General features: G+C 44.6%; 1 protein-coding gene across 1 annotated transcript in view; it reads left to right on the top strand.

The window, feature by feature from the left end:
* LOC146784284 (uncharacterized) overlaps positions 1-21,925 on the top strand; it is a 356,736-nt gene that overhangs the window by 84,542 nt on the left and 250,269 nt on the right. The window contains exon 2 of the mRNA XM_085635400.1: positions 1,188-2,419. Within this exon, the coding sequence (XP_085491526.1) occupies positions 1,358-2,419 (1,062 nt within the window). The 5' untranslated portion in view covers positions 1,188-1,357. The remainder of the gene's footprint in view (positions 1-1,187; positions 2,420-21,925) is intronic.

Genomic DNA, 21,925 nt, shown 5'->3' with positions numbered 1-21,925 from the left:
TATAGATGTCCTGGTGTTTTTAATGTTGCAAGTATTTTAACCACTTTTTAATCATCCAATGTATGTTTTTAAACGTTCTTTTATATGATTAATCCTATGTACCTTTTATGGAGACTTTCTCCGAAATAAAGTTCATTTTGACTTGACTTGGTTACGTTGTGGATAAGCAGGGAGGATAGTGGACTCTCTGCCTTTTTTCAATTTGTGGTCTTCCCTTTATCATTTTAAAAAGTCTATAGCATTTCATTGCACCACTCCAGGAGTAAGGCCCAACTGCATTATGCAGCAGCCAGTGCTTTAAGTGGGATGAAATATGTGTGTGGTGGTGGGATGTTCTCTAAAAGGTGCATGGGCAAAACCAGCGACTAGGATTCCTTTTGAATAGAAGTGGTCGGTGTAATCAAGGGCATGCATAAAAAAATATGTGATGTAAATTCCTGTGCCTCTCACAGAGTGCCACCTGAACAGTATTTTGGTGCCTCTCAGTGAGTTTTTATTTTAATTTCACCTAGGCATATCACACAATAAACATGTCCTTAAAACACACCAAACCTATTAATAAATGAGTCACAGCAATAATTTTGTTGTGAATAATTAGAATTGAAAATGTTTCCATTCTGAAAACTAGAGACTATGAATTAAAGATTACTAAGGTCTGTAGGCAGTGTGTGGTCTTCGGAGTGTCTCAGTCACTCCTGAACTTTCCTTCATAGACTCTGTAATATGCGTACCATTTTTCTCCCCACATCTTTTTTAAATTCTCCAAATACATATCTCAGTCATCTGCTCTTTCCTCTTTAGCACCTTCTTTTCACTCTCTCCTGCATATACTTCCTTTCATTTCTTCCACTTCACTGTCCTCTTGTCCCCCCACCCACATACAAACCCCAGCCACTCACTTGTAAGCATTGCATTTTCCTACGTTTCTGAGAGGTAGGATTCTTCAATAGCCAAGAATACTTTTCTTGTCTTATCTAATACTGATTCTGATTCTAGACTGTTCTCACAGCTTTTGTGGCCTAATTCATTCACCATTTTTCCCACCTGTCTCTAGACCAAAAACATCAAGTAGTATGTGTAGTTGATTCAGAAATGACATTGTTGGCCAGGAATAACATAGATCTGACAGCAGTCTTAAATTGATTAACTATTAACACCATGCTGTTTGTCTATCACTGTCTCTGCAGGACTGCTGTTGGAGCCATGGATACTCACTCTGAACTACTGCCTTGCCCTGTGCCATGCAGATTCTGTGCAGATACCATTTATTCCAGCTCCTCTGTCTGCATGACTGGCTTTCTTTTCCTTTCGGACAGTGTTTGACTGAGATCTCCTCTGCCTGTGGCACCAGAGGGGGATGGAGGATGCTGGAGTACCCAAAGAAGACTATGGCTTCACCTCATACACATGTATGTCAGAAGCGGCCTCCCAGTCTGAAAACAGTTGCTTGGACGGCATCATCGATCCATCTGCCTTTTGTGAAGACTTACTTTCAGATAACAATTCCACCTCCCAATTGAATCAGGAGCCTCCCCACCCAGGGGAATATCCAAGTACAGGCACGTCAGTGTTGATGTTGGACACTAATCTGCAGTCTAAAGAAAGTTCTGCCAATGGCCCTGGGCAAGGTGATAGCAAGGTATTTAGAATGACGGATTTGAAGCATCCAGTATCTTTGCCGGAAGAACCTGGAGAGGATTGGCAAACGCTGGAGGGAACAAGACTCACAAATGCCCCAAAAGATGCTTGCACAAGTAAGCAGATGTCAGCCCAGGAAATGTTTCTGGCTAGTATCCTCCAAGCCCAGCTATGTGTTCTCGATCTCCAGGATGAACTAGACAAGCAGCCCCGAATCACAGAGACACCGGAGAGCTTATCTTCACATCCTGTGGAGACCACAACGTTGGTCCCAATCTCGGAGGGTGTCATAATTTCAGAAAGCAGTGAAGGTGAGGATGGACATTTCACACCGGACAGTAGTGATGAGGACCTAGAAGACAGACTGTGGAGTGCAAGGGATGGAGAAGATGACTTCTCTGACAGCGATGAGGAATATCATTTTTATAACAATCCACTCTTTGGAGGTTCCCTTAGTCCATCTGTAACTAACTCGACTCTGGAAGTAGGACGAGGTTTAAAGGAGGCGAAGGCTTGCTTCAGTGAAGAAGAAATAGACTCAGGTCCATCTGAGGTGGGGCAAGATTTCCGATCTGGCTGCTCAGGACATAATGGGGTAAATGTGTTAGGCCGCGCCATTGAGCAGAGAATTGAGGTCGTTAGCAGTCACTTTGCCCTGCCAAATGGATTAATAGCTGAACGATTGCACAGCAGTTCAGCTCTGGACTCTGCATGCCACAACAATGGTGTAGCATCAAACAGTCTGAAGACCATCCTCGGTTCCCCCACAGAGGATGCACAGGTAAGATTTAAAGTGTGTCCACTCCCGATATGGCAAAAAATGCCTTGCACACGGGTGGGTGTATACAATGCTATATTATAAAGTGGAATTATTCAGTGGAAGATGGGCATAGGAAATGTGGAGTGTTTAGAAGAAGCCAGGACTTCTGAAAAGCTGATTAAAGGCACAACCTACACTGAAATATCCCAGTTTTCCCATATGCAACTGTACGTCTGGAATTATCACTTCTCTTTCCCTACATAGTATACAGCTTCTGGTTTTTTTTTTTAATGTTATGCTGGTTTTTGTTGAAAGAGGACTAGTGACAGAGGGAGAGAAGTGACCATTCTACATTATAGTTTGTTTGTTAGACCATGGTGGGATTTTGTATTTTGAGAGAAAATAGTAGTACATGTAATTAACAGAGCGGGTGATCAACATATGAAAGCCGGCTGGAAAAAAAAAACGGAATGTAAGATGGGACATGATGGGTGTAAATAAACTTTAGATCACTGTTAAAAGAAGACGAGAATGGTTGGTTTTGAGTGGCATATAATACAACGTGAATTAATAGTTCAATTTAGAAGGAAAAAAAATGTGGTTAAGTTTTGAAGGAACTATGTTCTATTCATCAGAGCTCCGAATTCCTGGAATACTGTCCAGTGTGAGATGGCTGAAGTTTATTAGTACATGATTTCTACACCACAGCAGATCCGAAGGGTGGTGTACTTTATCACAACACTGGTTTCTGGGCCACTGCAGAGTTTGTATACCATGATACAGGCAGCTATAGAATGTTAGTAAAGCAATGGTTCCTGCACCTCAGTAGAGGTTAAGAAGCCATGGACTGGGGGTCCTATTATCAGGGCCGACTTTAGCTCTGGTGGCGCCTGATATGACAGTTGTTTTTGTCCCCCCTACCCCTCCCCCCCCTGATATGGCAATCTCCTCAGAATCCCTCCCTACCATACGGGCAAAAGGGCCCCTTTGTCTCTCCATAGCCCACCTCTCAAATACATTTTATTTGTTTTAAAGCACTGGTAAAAGCTGGCTTTCCTATTCCACTGATCTATCCGCATAAATACAGATCTGTTCTTTGCAGTAGGCATATTTACCCTGTGTGCTACTTTATGGCAAGTCAAAACTGCCACTTGATAAAACTTGAATCTCTCTCTAGCAGGAACATTGATCACAAGAGTTATCTTGACATTTTTAATACTGCCTGAAAGCTGGAAGCTCAAAGAACTCTGCAGCAGGTGCTTTTACCCCTTTGAGGTCATTGTTCCGCTCCTGGTCAGCGCCCAGTCCAGCCTCACCGGTTGCACTGCCCTAAAGCCGGCCCTGCTCATTATGCTTCGACTGTCGTTGTAACTCTGCTACAGCAGGGAAGTGGACACGATTGTCCACTTGGTTCTAGTACAACAGTTTGGTGATGATAGCCATGCTACTGCAGGGGGGGGGGGTCAAATATTGATCCTGGGTGGTTAGTCCAGGTGCATTGCAATGGTTCCTGCACATCATTGGACACTGTGATCCAGAGGGCAAAGTCATTAGTACATCTAAGTTTCCTGCATAATAGTTAGAGTTAGACGCGGCGATCAGCTGTTTGTAGTGATCAATAGTACACTGTTAGTTCCTACACGAGTACTGACTACCTTTGGTCAGCAATAGTTCCTTATCCACATCAGGTGTGGGGACAGGGATTCTGGGACCTTATCCAGCTCTATAGTTGTGCGTAATCTGTGCTGATGGTGAGCACCGGCACTCCTTTTTTGGGAACTTATTTTTCATCATCAGACTGACCCGGTGCAAAAAGGAGAAAAATAGAGGAAGAGAAAGTTTTGTTTTTAAACAGTGAGAAAGGGTGAAAGCAGGGCTTAAAAAGAACCAGCACGAGTGATATAAAGAGACGGGATGAATAGAGTGGTTGAAGGAAAAGGCATGAGGTGGGATCGAGGACAGACGACCTTGGTATTCAGCAACGCTAGCATTGGCCCGCACGAGCGGCGGGCTCCTAAAAAAAAAAGCTTTAGGCCCCTGCACTTATGTATACATTTTTTTTCACCAATTAAGCGCTTTCCGAGAACCTCCCACCAATAGAAAAACAACTCTAATCTGCAGAAAGAAAAAGAACTTAGAATCGCGAGCTACGAATAAGGGCAGAGGACAACGTGCTTTGGGCGATTTTAAGGGAATTAGCCAAGTCAGCTCTTTTCGGGTGGTCAAATGCTAAACACATGGACTGCTTGCAGACTTTGTACAGCTTGCGAGCTCTGGCCTTTTGCCCATCGTTCTAGTTACAGAGAAGCGGTCATAGTTTACAGTGAACGCCCTGTACGCCACTGGCCAGAGTGAGGATGTTTCCGCGCCAAGACACTGATGCAATAATACCTCGTTTTCGCCACGTTCTGAAGCAAAGCTCTGCTCTGAATATTGTATTCCAGCCCCCGTTCCCAATATGCCCCCACCCCACCAAGGGAAATTTTGCCAGGAGTTAACTGGCACAGTTTTACAGGGATGTTCAGTGTGATATCACTGCACATGTAATCCTGTTTACTGCTGTTTGTGGCAGAATCTAAGTTACTGCGGCCATGAGAATGAGTGCCCTTTAGACCATGAGAATGAGTGCCCTTGAGTTGTAACTAACTACTCAGAGGTGCTCAGGTCCTTAGTTCTGTATTACCCTCCGTCTACCCAGTAGATTGACTTGAGTTTATACCCAAATGGTATGAAAGTGGACAATAATGCCATAATCTAAATTTAAAAAACCACACCTGCTTTGAACGAGCACTAAAGGGTACAGCTTTGCCGTTGACAGGGGCAAGCAGATGGTGCTATAGAATGCAATTCCGCTGGCAAAATGTACCACTTGGGCAGACAAACCTGTGCAAGCCTGACAACACAGATCATGCTGGAACTTGTAGTTTGCTTTTCCATTGTAAGTGCAGGCTCACAGCCGTCAAGGCTGCTTTGCTCTATGGCGATCATGGTTGGCAAATAGTGCTGCACACGAAAGTGCCGCTTAGCACAACTGGAGCCAGTTGTGAACATTACTTGGGATTGGGTCAGCCTCTTTCTCGGGATGGAGTGACTTCCTTGTCTCTCTCAAATCCTTGATCCTGGCTTGTTTTGTTTGTTCCACCCAAAGAACATTTTGCTCTCATCATGTTTTGATTGGATAGCATGTGTCCTTCCGCAGCTACTGTCAGACTCTGCATTGCAGTGTATATATATGATGGACTATTATATATTATCTTCCTCTCTTTCTCCCTGCTCCCATTTCTTCCCCTTGTTTATTAAAAACCACTCTGCCCTAGCCTCGATTGCCCCCACTAGCCCCTCTTAGCTCGCACTCAAACAAGTTTTGATGAAGCCAGCACATTTCACAGGTGGTAGAGGCAGAGCTTTCATTTTGAGCTACCGCTTCAAAAAAAGCGTTTCTCGAGGCTAATTTGCATAGGCCGAGATGCTGCCTGTACCTTAAGTGTGATGTGAAAATCCTTGCTTCAACGCACATGGGTGTTTTGTTGTTTTACCATGGCGTTATGTTTTTTTTGTTGCATAGTTTGCTGAAGTTGCTTTCTCACTTTTTTTTTACCTGCGTAACACTGCCATCCTTTGTGAAAGAATGTAGCAACACGTGGGAGACTTCTGTGCGCAGTTTATCCTGATGCATGTCTTGTCATGTCCACTCTTGCTTTTCATTTTTCTGAAGCAGTAGGGCCTTAAGATAGGCTTATACATATTTTTCCGGCTCGCAATAATCGTGCACGATTTGAAAAGGCCACTTTAGAAATGTGCCGCCGCAGGATTACTGCTTCTGTGGTGTGGATTCGGTTTCTCTGAAATACTCCGATGCATAACATTTTCTCATGTTGAAGGCATACGAGGTGTACTAGTCTGCATTGAAACTGTAACACAAACGTGCATTCACACTTTTTTGTTTCTCTTGAAGGAAAATGTTTTTTGTGAAAGCCCTTCCAGTACATGCATAATTATGGTGGTACCTGCAGTTTACACACTCTAGAAAGGTGTTTACTCCTGCTTTGTCACAGGAATAGCTTTATGTTCAAATTATTGGTAAAATAGAGGGCTTCACCAACGTTTTACGGGGGAGTCCAGCCGGGACCAACCACATACTCGACACTACCCTAAAGTTTGACTGCAGAAGTACAACCATGCTGGTGAATTTCTGCCTTTGTGAATTCACTCTGAAAAAGGAAAGGCCCCTCGTAGTACTGCATTTTCGATGCATTTTTAAGAATCTGTCCCTAGCCCTTGGAAGCCAGTGTGGTGCACTCCTAGAGATGTGCGTGTGTTTTATGCAAGTGTGTTTATTAGAGTGAACTCGCCCGGTGCACTGAGGCAGGCGCGCGCGCACCCTTCTTCAGACACGCGCATGTGTGTGTACGTGAAGTTAAACTCGCTGTCTGACCACATCCTCAAGTTATATTTCAGAGCTTGCCTTCGCTCCAGTGCTGTGTGCAGAGAAAATCTCGTATATGTATTTTCTACCGCCACCATCTGCAACCAAGAAAACATAGGAAGGCCTCTCACTTTCACGAAGTACAGCAATACGTTCTCTCTCTCTTTTTTTGTTTTGTTTTTTTAACCGCCCCCAAAAGACCTGGCTGGAGTCCACTGCCTTCCTCCGAGGCCGCCTTCAGTGGTCTGGCTCGTGGCCGCCGGTGAGGACATGTTTATCCTCAGTACGCGCCCGACGCCGGGCCTGCTGCCATGCCCTCCACCTTCGGGCTCAACGGCTCTTTTCTTTTCCTACTGCCTGTTTTCTCTTTGTTGTTCCTAATCTGGAAATAGCAGTATTTTTCAAGCCATCTACAGTCATGCCTACTTTCATGGTTGCCACTCGCAGGATCGCTTCTCTCCCACTTTTTTTTCCAGACCTGGGGCCATGTTACAGAAAGTGCCGAGTGGGGTTTGGGGTGGTGTGTGTGGGGAGGAGGCAATGGGTGTATACCCCTTCTTTTGCGTACATGAAAGGAAAAAAATTCTATAAATATACAACCTCCTGATCCCAAGGGGTGTGCCCTCCTCTGTACGGGAATATCACCCAATGCAAATGAGGGATGATACATGTTGTCTTTGCATCAACGCAGACACTAGTTCACACTTGCACTGGAAACAAGTCATTGATAGTAATAGTGCGCACTGCACTGCACTAGACTGCTCCTGGCGCTCTCAGTTATTCGTCTGCCACGGCGCCGATCAGGACAGTGCACTCTATAAGTAAGGCGCCCCCAGAGGATTTAACTGCTCACCCAAACGCATGTGATGCCACTCCAAAACAAGCATTGGCAATACATGCCAATGGCCTTGGCAAACTCATGTTTTTCATTTTCTTTTTCTTCTTTATGCGAAAAATTGCAAAATACAAAAAATATAAAAGAAACGCGTGGCCTAGCAGCTTAGCCATACCAGGCACTAGTGCACTGCTTTTCAGGTGGATGTATATTCTAGATGAGAGAAATGCCACCACCCACAGTGCAAGGCAACCAATGTATTGGTTGGCTCACTGTCATATGTTGCATGCTCATGCTGTTGTGGGCAGACACTTGAGCAGACCAATGATTGAAGAGGGCTGATGACATTTTGTGCGTGTCTGAGTTATCGTCCTACATTTTTGGAAAACACTGTGCTTAATGTACCATATACAATTACTCCGCCCCTCTGTGAGGTTTCATAGGCGTAGCACCACTCTCTTAGACCCAGAGGCCTTTTAAATATCTAAATTGTAATTGAAATTTTCTTTAAATGTTGCAGATTCATCTGGGGTTAATTGCATGCTGAAATGCTTGTATTGATATTTCATTATACTCGTTCATAGTAATTTTACGTCATTTGATTTGCTGCGTTAGGTGCTTCATACATAGGTCAACATAAAACCCACTGCATTTTGAGACTTCAATTTGTTAAGGGGATATTCATTAGTAGATTCAGCAGAAAAAAAGTTAACTAGTTATGGACAAAATGTACAAAGAAATCGATGTGAAACATCATTATAAATAATTCTCTCAATAGAAGCTGAGCCAAAAGTGTGCTCGGACACACTTTGGAAGTACCACAGTTACTCTGAAGATCCGGAGTCTGGTCTACACCTTCAATCTTGCCAGTCACGCTGTCTGTGATTCTCTGGTACGCGTACTCCTGCACCAAGGTCAACTGCTTTAAGGCTCTTTGAATGGACACGCTCTGGATTTCAGGGTTGGCTCGCTCCTTCCCTATCGCTCAGGCAGGACTGCTTGGAATCCTAGGCTAATCTTCTTCCTGATCAGACTTCAGTTGATGTCCCCTCACCTCTGGGCATCTGATTGTCAAGCCCACACCAGCTCTGGTTGAGCAATGATTCTCTGGACACTCTGTGGAGCAGCCCCTCCTTGGTCAAAGAGAACCTGGAACTGGATGTTAATTTATTTTTGTCTGTTTTAAGCAGAACTGGTTTGTATTGAGTCCTCTTAATGTGTCTCAAGCTGTTTTCCAGCCTTGGCTTTTATCTCGAGTGATGCTGTTTAAAACACAGTCAATGCTAGATTGGAGCATCCACAGCAGAGGCACAAAGAGGTGTGAGCTATCTCCATCTGTCAACAACCAAACTTGACAGTAATCCGAAAGAGAGACAAAGGACTGCACCCCTTCTAATAGACCCGTCTCACTCTGACAACAAAAACTGCAGTCCCACCCCCACACCTCTGTCTTTCAGCAAATGGCAATCTCAGGAAGACTATCAGCTTCCCGCTGTATCATAAAGGACCTACATTAACTTCCAAGTCAAAAAGCCTGTCAATGCTTTCCCCACTTCACTGTCTGGGTTCCCTCTCTCCAGTCCAAGTAATGTCAGCAATACACTTCCACTATCTGGGAAAGCAACCTGACCTCCATCTTGTGCATATGAACAGGCCAGTGGCTTCCAAAATAGAACTCCGCTGGTCTGAGTCACTCTGATTCACTCAGGCACTCGTTCAACGCATACCAAACTTCACTAGCATACATACACACACATCCAGGTACACTTGATTGCAACAGCACTGTAGGTGAAAGGGCAGTTAGCTCCCATTTATATGAGACAAGGGTAAAAAGACCGTGCCATACTAGAATCACTCCAAAACATGTATGCTGCAACCACCATGCTACATGCTTAAATGAGTGACAGCAACAGTAGTGGTCCTATCACTAAAGAGGGTCCACTTGATGCGTTCTGATCAGTCACAAATCAAAGGCAGACCTAGCCGTTGTGCACACTCTAGATTGGCTTAAGGTTTTGGCCAAAATCTGAAAACCAGGATATCTGATACTAACACTCTGGCAGTCAGGACAGGGTTCACAGCTGTACACCTCACAGGGAACGTTCTGTTCACAAAAGTCACTGTCTTCCCGCGACAGTGATTTTCTTTGCCAGTGTTTCCTAGAGTCCCTCACATCCACTTGTGTCTGTTTCTTCGTGTCTGTGTTTAACCATGCTCCCTCTAATGCTCTATTTATTTTCTACATCCTTGTCTTCCTAAGTCTGTGATATATGTGTCTTCTCATGTTTTCTAACATTAGTCTCAAACATTTCTTCAATGTTTTCCTGTTTTGTTTTGTTTCCCCCGTGTTCACGTCGTTTGTATGCGCATACTTATTGCACAAGCTTGTCTCGGTTTCTCCCCAAGATTAAGTCCCACTGTGTTGGTGTTTCCACTTACCCTCACTGCTCCCTCTAACTTTCTTCACTGTGTCTTTCTTTGCCTCGTAAAGGCTAAGCCTCACTGTGTTTGCTTCTCCCCATGCCTTCCCTCTTTCCTGTAACTTTCGATGCTCCCCTATTCTGTTCTATAAAACACTTGTAAAGTGCATAGCTACCCATAGGCATCCCAGCGCTGATAGTGCGGCACAGAATAATTAGACACGTTTTTAGTTTTTGTTTTCCTCTATAGAAGGGAGTTTCTGAAAGAGCCATGTTTTGAGCATTTTCCGGAAGGGAGTAGCTTATTTACGTAACGTAGAGAGAGGGCGAGGCTGGTCCACGGTCTAGCTGCACTTCATGAAAAGGAGCGCCCTCCGAATCTTCCCCTTCTGACCTTGGCTACATTGGCCAGACGTGCATTAGAGATCACAAGGTTTTTCCAGGGGAATAGGAGTAGAGCAGAGAACGGGAGATCAATGACCCTTTATCTGAATGTGCCCTGTGGGAAATACAGAGAGATTTAAATCTGATCCTCTCAGTTATAGGGAGCCAGTGAAGGTAGTTCTGGGCTAGTTGGGTGGATTAGTATCTTGGTATGTTGTACAGTAACCAGGCAGCAGAGTTCTGTACCACCTAGAGTTTCCTTATTGTAGCTTTTGGGGCTCCCAAGTAAAGGGAGTTGCCATAGTCCAGGCGGGAGAGAATATGGGCCTCCTTGACTACCATCCTCTTTGTAGTAAAAGGGAGAAGAAGAACAATTTTCCGTAGCATCCTGAGCATGCCGTAGGAAGATGCTGCTAGCTTCACTGCCTGGAAGTGAAACTTGAAAGATTTATCAGGTCACATACCAAGGCTCTTGATGGCTGTTTTTCGGGCGGAGGAGGACCTAAACAGCTTGGCCAATTCAAGCTCAGAAGCGAGTTCAGATTGTTGCACAGGATCATGAGCTCTTTTTTGTCTCCATTTATTTTGAGACAGAAGCTTTCCATGCAGTTAGCAACCTTCTCAAGACAGAGGCCGAGGGATTTTGATTTTGAGTCTGGGAGAAGACCAGTTGCGTATCTTCTGCATAGGAGATTATTGAAATCCCGTAGTGGAGGACGATGTATGCAAGTAGCCTCATTTACACATTAAAAAAAAGTTGGGCTTAGTTTTGAGCCCTGGGGTACTCCGCTTTTTAAAAGGAGGGTGTCGGATGTGCAACCTCCTTCAAAGACCTGAAAGGTCCTGTCTTCAAGGAAGGATTTAAGCCAGGAGACGTCTCTTCCAGAAATTCCAGCACTCAGATGTCTATTTGCAAGGATGTCATAATTTACTGTGTCGAATGCTAAGCTTAGGTCAAGCAAGATAATAGTCTTTTAGATTCCACAACCACTGCCAAGAGGGCAGTCTCATTTCCGTGAAGGGGACCTTAACCAACTTGGGTGGAGTGCAGTATTTCGTGACTTTCAAAAATTCCGATAGTCTAATTGGCATGTATTTCTAATATTTTACTAATCGCTCAGAGGAGGGAGATTGGGCAGTAATTTCCTAGAACTGACGGATCCTGGTTGGGCTTTTTTAGTAGTGCTTTGACCATCGCATGTTTCCATGCCAGTGGGAGATAGCCCATAGTAAGAGAAAGGTTTGCCAATTCAAACAGAGAGGGAAGTATCAGGACTGCAACTCTGGCTAAGATTCGTGGAGGGGCCGGGTCATTGGGAAATCCAGATTTGACTTGATTTAGGATCTCTGTGAGACTGTCTAAAGTCAAGATAAGGAATTCTAAGAGCCTGTAATGATTAAAACCCGCCTGGTCATCTTTAGGGCTAGGAATACAAGTAGGGGAAGATTGGTGAAACATTTCATGGATCTCTTGAATTTTCTTCTGCGAAAAAACCCTATCCATGTCATTATACCATGAGGGTGACTATTCCAGAGAGGGGCTGTTGGAGGAAGGCTCCACAAGAGTTTTTACAATACTGACTGTTTCACTTGGAGACTTGGCAGCACAGTTGATTTTTTTTCCTCAAAATAGTCTGCTTGTGCTTTTTTAATTTTAGCCTGATAGGCTCCAATAGAGTCTCAATATTTCTATTTGTTTGTGTTCACATAGTCTTTTCTCCAGGTCCTTTCAGCTTTTTTGCAAATTTGTTTCAATTTCCAGAGATTAGGAGTATACCAGGTTGAGGATTTTTTTTTTTAGCTCGCCTGGTGAGGGTTTTTAGGGGATGACTTGGTCGAAGGTAGATTTAATACACTGAGAGAACTTTCCATTAGCTAGGGTTGGTTCTAGATCTAAAGTAGGTGTGGAGTCTGAGAGCTTGCTTCCATTGCCCCGTAGGCAATTTGGACCAAGGTTGGTCTTTCCAGCTGATTTGGTTTGGTGTTTTGAAAAGAAGCACAAATGAGATTGTAAGGTGCTTCCCGCTTACTCGTCCATCAGCTCCACATGCCCGGCAGCAACTACCGCATGAACCTTCTAGAGTTCCACACAGGGAACGCAGTGAGCCCCACATTCTAATACCCAACATCCTCTCCCCCTTCCTTTACAAAAAGAAAACAAAAGCAACCAAACGCAATGTAACAGCAAATAAAACAGTAGTAAGAAACATTAAATGAAACTAAACCTAAAGAATACTATATACAAGGAAATGAGTGATACCAAGAGCCAGAACAGCACTTCAATAGTGGCCAATACTGGGTATAATCCTGAAATCTTACAGGAGGTGTTCTTACTCTGGATGAAACTCTCCTATTTGGAACAGAAATCGAATCGGAATGTACCCCCATCTTGTCACTCACATAGTTGGCTTTGGATTCAGGCACCATGGAGCAGCACACTTATTCCACGTTTTTCCATTTCCAATATCACCACCTGATCCCTCATCTCCATCACCCGAATATGTGGCAGAAAACAGTGATAATCCCTTGTGAACAAAATCCGGACTCTTGACTCTCACCCAATACATATTGGAGAAACTCTGTGACTTTTGTCCATAGTTCTATATTTCTTCTGTACTGCAGTTCTCGCATATACCACCCTTGCCATCTTTTCCAGGTCGATGGCTTTCCTGGGCATCCAATCCTTGTTGAGTTTGGATCCTGCAATCATACCCCTAAGTGGCGTACATGGAGACATCCCAGTGCTGTGTGGCTTAGTTCTCACAGGCCATAACATGTCTGCTATTGCCTCCTTCCTATGCAACCCATTGATAAGAGCCAATTGCAACTGATCCTTGATAACACGGTTCATTCGTTCCACTAAACCATTACTGCAGGGATAGTAAAGTGAGGTGAGAATGTGTTTTATGCCATTCTTCTTTAGAAAACTCTTCATCTCCCTGGACTCCAACTGCGTACCATTATCAGTCACCAATTCTTCAGGGAATCCCTCTCTGAGGAATACTTCCCTGAAACATTTAATGACCACATCATAATTCACACTGTCCACAAATTTTACTTCTGTCCATTTTGTCATATAGCCCACTAAGACTGAGGCATACTTAGGTGAGTTACCTACAACACCAAAAGGTCCACAACATCAAATGCAAGTTTACACCAAGGCGTGTTTTTGACTTTAATTGGATTGACTCTGGAAGGGCACATCATCTGTGTTTTGTCACTAAGGACACACAACTATCTGAACATAATATTCAATAGCCTTGACCACATCTTGCCACCAAAAATTCTCCCTTACCCTATGCCCGAATGCCAAGGTTACCCTCATTGGCTTTATCCAGGTCCCACCTTTGCATGCTTCCGGGGACCACTAAACGACCACACCTGTGCATAATGCCTCCTACAGTACACAACTCTTCAACTCTCCTGTACGAGATCAATTCTGCAGGAGTATCCTTGTTGTTGGGCGATCCCAAAGAAATAAAGTTAGCTACTGCCTTAAGCTCCTTGTCATCCAACACTGCATCTACCCATTCCTGCTACGATAGCGCTCCTTTAACGGCATCATCCACAGAACACCATCTCAAGCTCCTCTGTTCTTTCATTACTCTCCACCAGTGGTAACCTTGACAAACAATCAGCCACATAATTCTATGCACAAGCCACATACTCCAGCCTGTAATGGAACTCTTGCACTTTGTACTGCCACTTAGCTATACGCAGAGTAGCTCTTCCGTTCCCTTTGTGGTGAAAAGATCCACCAATGGTTTGTGATGTGTTCTGAGAACTAATTCATTTCCCCAAAAGAAGTTCCTAAAATGCTGTACACCCCATTACAGCGCCAAAACCTCTTTTTCCATGGTAGAATATGTACTTTCAGCTCCTTGTGAGGTTCTAGATGCAAACGCTATGGTTTCTTCACGCCCATCACACCTTTTTTGAATGGGTATGGCACCAAGACCCACATTGCTTGCATCAGTGTAGACCATACATAAATCATTAATGTTAAACAACTTGAGGGGGAGGACCTGCACAATCTCTTTCTTAATTAGTTCAAAATTGTTCTAACATTCCTCGTTCCACACATATCTAGCATTTTTTTTAAGAAGGAGAAGTTTTTAACAAATTTGGCATAGTACTCCACCAACCCAAGAAAAGAGTGGAGCTGGTCCTTGTCTTTGGGTTTCGGTGCGCTTTGGATGGCTTCCAAGATCTTCACTTTTGGTTCCACACCATTACCTGAAACATGATGTCCCAAATAATCCACCCTTTCTTGGAAAAATGTAAATGTCCTTTCTCAGGGTCAACCCACTAGACTTCACAATTTCTAAACCCTGCTTAGCCCTGTCATCATGCTCGAATTCTGTCTTACCATATATCAAAATGTCGTCTTGGAAAAATACGACACCCACATTGTTTTTAAATAAATTGTCCATCAACTGTTGAAACCCTGCCGATGTCAAACCGAATGGCATGTGGACATAGCGGGAGGCAACCTCAGGCGCAACAAATGACGTGAAATGTTTGGGATCCCTCCTCAATTCAACCTGGTGATAAGCTGAAGAAACCGCTAAAGAAGTGAAGAAATTGGCACCACTCAAAGTCGCCAGCATTTAGTTGATATTGGGTAGAGGTTGGTAATCAACCCAAATATTGGAGTTCAGATCATGCAGATCCACACAAAATCTCAGGAACTTGTCAGCTTTGCGCACTAAAACTATAGAGCCCAACCCCTACAATGGGCTCAATTATGCCCATGGAACACAATCTCCCTAATTCCAGATTCAATTCCCTGAGCAAGCTTAGTGGTACTTTGCGTACCTTGTGGGCAACTGCTTGTGCACAACCCTTGAGTATAATTCGATGTTGGAAACTCTTAAGTTTACACAAGTTCTCATTAAATACCTCTGGATAATTCCGGACCCACTCATCGACCATGAAATACCCAACCATGTTTACATCTGCTAGAGTTGCTTATTTCGGCACACAGCAAAGCCCTTCACCTCCCATCTAGATAATACCATGTCTGGATGATAGGGGTCCAAGATAATCCCGAGCTCTCTTTGCTCCCCCAGCCCAACAAATTCCCACCATCCTTGAAATTGTATACAGGTCCTGTAGCAAAATTCCCACCAAATTCTAAATCAGCCTCAAATTTCCCCAACACCTCCACCCTCCTGACCCCATAAGCAAAAATCCTTGGTGCACCCGAATGTCCCTCAACTCCTCAAAATCCTTCACATTTATCAGCGAGAAAGGGGAACCAAAATCTTCCATGAAGTTAACCTTCTTGCTATTTACAGTGATCACAGAAGCTGGAGATTTCCTTTTCCGTGACTCAATCATGGACGCTATTTCCATCCCCCCATTCTCCTACAAACACGAGGAAGATACATTAATAAAACGTTGTCCTCATCATCAGAGTTATCAAAATTTTCCTCAATGGTTTTAACAGTTTGCGAAAGAGTGGTTTTCTGTGCTGAAGTAGCCTTGCACATATGCGCAAATTGCCCTTTTTCCCCCACACTAAGTTGAAACATGTTTGATTTATAGCAAAACAAAATTTAGTATTCCCAAGATGGGACTTGCTACCACATCGGAAACATGTAAGTTCTGTTTTCTCATTTCTTGCTTTTAAAGATACTGTTTCTGGATTGCGCACCAAGCTTGAACTGGTTCCCTTTACAGGTTTGGCGTTGTGTTTCATATGAAGATGCTTATCTTCCCCAGACTTCACAGTCTCATTAATCTCTTTCATATAAAACTGTGAATGTTCAATACTTCTAGTGAGTGTAAGGACCATTTCCAAATCGGGGTCCTCGGTGGATAACAGTTTCTCCTGAACTTTCCTGTTACTCTTCCTTTCAATCAGCTGATCGCAGATGATTTCGTCCCGAAACTCCCTCTAGTTACATGTAGCAGCTAGAGTTCATAGGGCGGCAACACAATTGTCAATAGATTCAATAGGAATTTGAGCACGTTCAAGAAATTTGTGGCGTTGTAATGTGACATTCTTCTTGGGGTTGAACCGTTTGTGCAACGCTTTGATGATAGATGCACAATTGTCAATAATAACAGTCGCCATCGTCACCACCACTCATACGGGTACTAACCACTTCAAAAGGTAGCATTTTCAAGACATTCCCGTTTGCAGAACCTAAATTGTATATTAGTAGTGCATATTTCTTTTTTTAGGTGAAAGTATCCACATCTATAGCTTCCAAATATGCATCAAACGTATCCTTCCACTGTTGCCAGTTCAACAGAGGATTGCCTGCCACTTGGAGAAAAGGTGGTGGTGCTAATGTTCAATCCATTAGGTGACCGGAAATGGGTGAGTTGCTGCCCCACGGTGTGTCATTTGCCTGTTACACAGAACTCAGAAAATTCCACTACAGGGCCATTTACCATGTAACTATGTGCTAATCAAAAGGGTACAAGGCAAAACCCAAAACATGAACTGTGCTTGTTCCACATAGGTGCAGGCATACAAAGAATTATGAAAGATTAGAGTGCCTGTCACTGGAGTTCACTGCAGGCTGAAACTGTGACAGATGATGCAGGGTTAAATGCAGGCTGAATACTATGATCTTCAAGTCATTCTGAATATTAGCCCACATTAAAATGGGGGAGAAGTTCTACACGCAATGCATGTGTACCTACAGGAATTTGGTCCTGAAAATGCAAAAGCCTAATCCAAAATGGGCGCTTAGACGCACACGTAAAGTGTGTTTCAAAAGTTCATAGGGCGTCATGGCCGATGCTGAAAATCGCACAACAAGACCGGCGGGGTAAGAGCACTGCCGTGCTCACCCCCTCTGGACTCTTAAACACAGCAGTGAGGAGATGCACCCAACGGTGACTATCACCACAGCACAGCGCCAGTTACAGCGGTTAACATGGCGTTTGGCAACCCCAGGAGAACACAGACAGCAGGGTTGGAGATAAAACGCTGAGGAGGACACAGTGGAGGATTCTGAAACCAACAGACCAGCCAGTCGTCACTGAAAAGAAGCACAAACGAGTAGGCAATGTGCTTCTTGCTATTCGACCATCAGCTCCACACGCCCGGCAGCAACTGCCGCACAAACCTCCCAGAGTTCCATACAGGGAATGCAGTGAGCCCTACATTCTAATACCCAACAGGTTTAGGGGAAACAAAGGAGTTTCCAAGGTAACCAGGATCAGAAAGTTATCTGACCAGGTTACAGGGACTGGGTCTAGAGGTTTTAGCATTTTATCATTGGGAAAGACAAAGTCGAGTAAATGACCTTCCTCGTGGGTGCGTCCTACCACCCTTTCCTACAACTGAATAGCTAAGAGGTCCTGAAGAAGACTGGAAGCTTGGGTACTCTCCGGCTCTTCCAAGTGGAGATTAAAGTCTACTAGTAAGGAAAAATTGGCTCTTAAACTGGCCAGGTATGCAACAACTTCGCAGAGGGACTTAAGAAATTTCCTACTTGGTCCAGGAGGTCTGTATACTAATATTCCTGCAAAAGTGCTTGTGTGGGAAAAGGAGATTGCGAACTTCAAGCTTTCGCAACCTAGTATTTGTGCTGGTTCAATAGAGCATCTAAATTCATCTTTCAGGATGATTGTGATTCCTCCACCTTTCTTGGTCCCACGGTCTCTATATTGGATATAATATCCAGGGGGAAGAGTTTAAACAAGATCTGGCCCTGATTCTACGTGTGGCTAGGTTTCTGTCTGGAATACCGTGCCTGTTTTTTCTTCCTCTAAAAGGGTAAGAGTTCTAATTCCCAGTGGTAGTGGACGACCCCTCTCCGATCTCCTGGTCGGACCACTTCCTCATTTGCTTTTCTTGGGTGATTACTTGGCCAGTTCATCCTTTGGGCTCCACTTGTCCTCCGACGTTCAGTAAAATTGATCCTCTGCAATTTAAGATTTCTTTGGCTGCCTCTAGGTCACCTCGTCAGCAAGATCTTACTGGGAGTGTGGCCGGGTTTACAAATTGGATTGCGGACTCAGTGTCCTCACTATCGTTGCTCCGTCCATCTAAACTTACCAGGGAATCTCCATCTAAACCTTGGTTCCTACCGGAGCTGAAAACCCGGAAACATGAGTGTAAAGTGCTGGAGAGGGCCTGGCGCTCCAGCGGTTTTTGCCCTCTGGCAAAGCTTACGCTGAGAGTCAAACAAAAGAGCTATTATGCCGCAATTGCGGCTGCTAAAAGCCAATACTTTACATCACGTATTGACCAGGCTAATAACCACTCCAAAGAAATCTTTTCAATTGTGAAAAGTTTTATGTCCCCGTCGGCCTTGGCGCGTTCCGTTCCTGTTAGGGAGGACTGGTGTAATACCCTGGCCAGGTTTTTTCAGGACAAAATTCATGATATCCAAGCCACGTTTGCCATCAGCGCTTCTATACCCGTACCCTGCACCCCTGTTTTGCCCTCAGTTGAGCCTTCACATAATTTTTCGTCTTTCTCATTGGTAGATTTATCTACCTCCCTTAAAATTTTGAAGGCTCTGAAATCAGGCTCTCCCACAGATCCCTGCGCTGCTAGACTTTTGGCTTCCGTCGCGGATTGTATTAATCCGGAGGTCAATCCGATCATTAACATGTCGCTGCGGGAGGCCTTTGTTCCAACACTTTAGAAGCAGACTAAAATTCTTCTCCTCCTTAAAGAAACATCTTTGGACCCTTTTACCCCTGGAAATTACCGCCCCATCTCGTTGCTCCCTAGCCTGGCCAAGGTCTGCAAAAAGGTGGTTACCAACCAGCTCACTGAGTACGTCGAGTCCTCGGGCCTGCTTCATCCGGCGCAATCGGGGTTTCGGGCGGCTTACAGTACAGAGTCTGCTTTACTGGAGGTGTCTGAGGCAATCAGAGAGTGCCTTGATGTCGGCAGGAGGGCAGCCTTGGTTATGCTGGACCTCTCGGTGGCTTTCGATACTGTGCATCATGCTTTGCTTCTTGATCGCCTCCGGGAGATTGGAGTTTCTGGGTCCGTGTGGGGTTGGATTAGGTCTTTTTTGGAGTACCGCTCTCAGCAGGTTTGGCTTACACTGTGTGCTTCTGCTTCACAAACGGTGGCCACGGGTGTACCACAGGGGTCATCCCTTAGCCCCCTTCTTTTTAACATCTATGTTACTCCGCTGGTCTATCTTGCGGAACCATTAGGGGCTAAGGTGTTGGCCTATGCGGATGACACCTAACTGCTGTTTTCCTGGGGACGAGACGAGGATTCGGTTCTCCCTGCCCAACATTGCTTATCCTTGGTTTTTCTGTGGCTCGCTCAGGCACAGCTTAAATGCAATGAGGAGAAATCGGAGATCCTCTTGTATGGCGCATTTGCGGACGGCTTCAGAGAGAAGTTATTGCCCCATGGTTTCCCCCTTCCTAGTTTTAAGGGTGACTCCGTCAAGAATCTCGGGGTCTGGTTCAGTGAGAACCTGATCTTCTCTTCGCAGGTTAAGAAGTTGGCGGGCTCTTGCTTTAGCATCCTTAGGTCTTTGAGGAAGTTTCTTCCTCTTCTGCCCAAGGCTGCGAAGGAGACTGTGGTTCGTGCTTTCATTCTCTCGTGCCTCGATTATGCTAATGCATTGTACGCTGGCTTTCCTAGTTACCTGTTGGATAAATTGCAGGTGATTCAAAATTCAGCCGCCCGACTCCTGCTAGGTCTTTCCAGCAGGTGCAGTGTGCGTTCTCATCTGCGATCTCTGCATTGGCTCCCGGTGAAGGCCCGGATAGAATTCAAAATGTTATCCATTGCTAATAAAGCCCTTTATGGGCTGGTTCCCATCTATTTACAGAATAGGTTGGCTTTCTATACCCCGTCAAGACAGCTGCATTCGTCTTCTCAACTTTTGGCAGAGATTCCTCGATTCAAGCGCCAAAGACTTGGTGGAAGTTCCTTTTCCCGGCTGGCGGCGCAGGCGTGGAATGCATTGCCATTGGCTTTGAGGGGCATTAAGGACCTTTTGATTTTTTAAAAAAAAAGCTGAAAACTTTTCTGTTCTAGTCCTTTTATCTGTTGATGATTTGGACCCTTACCAGGCTCGCGCTGGGACACTCCTCGGAGTATCCGTGCGCGGTACAAGTGTATATAACTTAACATTTATGATATGGGAGCGATCCGCATTTAATGAAGAAAATTCGTCGACTGACTTTGTCATAAAAGGTTGACTTGAGAACATTCGACAATGGGAGAGACGGAAAGCGCAGTGTCTGCATCTGGTTTCTCCTTTGGATAGATTGATGGAATGAATACAACTTTCATTAGGGGACCCTCGTATAGCTAGGAGTTGTGAAAAGTAATACTTAAGCTCACTTACTTGAAAAGAGCCAGGGTGCCTGGCCCCTGGACTCGGCCGGATGCGGACAGGCTTGCCTTCGGTGCGCCAACTCATCCGTACAGCGGGTCTCATTTTATGACGTGGGCCCTGAGACACTGGAGCGCTGACAAAAAGGGTGTCTTCTGGCTTCGTCTCAGTGTGCAAAAAAATGCATCAATACTTTAAAAAAACAATTAGCTAAAAATGGAGCAACAATTCAAGTATTTTAAAACCAAGCTAAAATAGAGCATCAATTTAACGATTTTCCCCCCCAAGGACACAGTCGGCAGCTACAGTCAATCAATCAATCAGGGATTTATAGAGCGCGCTACTCACCCATGAGGGTCTCAAGGCGCTGGGGGGGAGGGAGCAGCTCCGGATCAGTCGAAGAGCTAGGTCTTGAGGTGGAATAACCTTGAGCGGAAAAGCCTTGGGTGGAGTGGGGTAGAGTGAAATAGCATAGAGTGAAATGACGTAGAGTGGAGTGGCAGATAGTGGAGTGGAGTGGAGTGGAATAGGCTAGAGTGACGTAGTGTGGAATAGCATAGAGTATCATGACGTAGAGTGAAGTGGCGTAAGAGTTGTGGCCTAGAGTGGAGTGGCGTAGAATGGAATGATGTGGAGTGTTGTAGAGGGGAATAGCATAGAGGGGAGAGGTGTAAAGTGGAGTGGCGTAGAGTTGAATGGCGTACAGTGGAGTGATGTAGAGTTGAATAGCATAGAATGGAGTGGCTTAGAGTGGAGTGGAAGGACGTGTGGTGTAGTAGAGTGTAGAGTAAAGAGTAGAGAGACGAGGCTTGAAAGTGGCTGAACGGATGTAGGTAAAATTTGGCAGGAATTAAGATTATAGGGTGGAAATGCTAATTTTTGGTATTAGCTGTAAATCGGTTAAGTAGTGTTAAAGTTATAAGTTACAAAACACTTAGTTATATATTGGGCCACTGTACCTTCGCAGTATACGACAGTATATGCTTATCACAAGGCAATATATTATTGGCTAATGACTGCCTTCACAAAAGTGAAAGGCAGCCATGTGCTTTTTGTTAGACCTGCCAGCCCTTTGGCTGTCCCCTCCTCATTTTTTCTTCCTTTACCCTCTAATTTTTCTGTCCACTAGTTTTTTTTGGTGTTGACTTAGAGGCTCTGGGTGCCCCATCATCACTA

This window comes from Triturus cristatus, chromosome 11 (assembly GCF_964204655.1).
Source record: "Triturus cristatus chromosome 11, aTriCri1.1, whole genome shotgun sequence".
Taxonomy (NCBI): Eukaryota; Metazoa; Chordata; class Amphibia; order Caudata; family Salamandridae; genus Triturus; species Triturus cristatus.
Note: the sequence above shows the minus strand (reverse complement) of the source record. Positions and strands in the feature narration are given on the sequence as shown.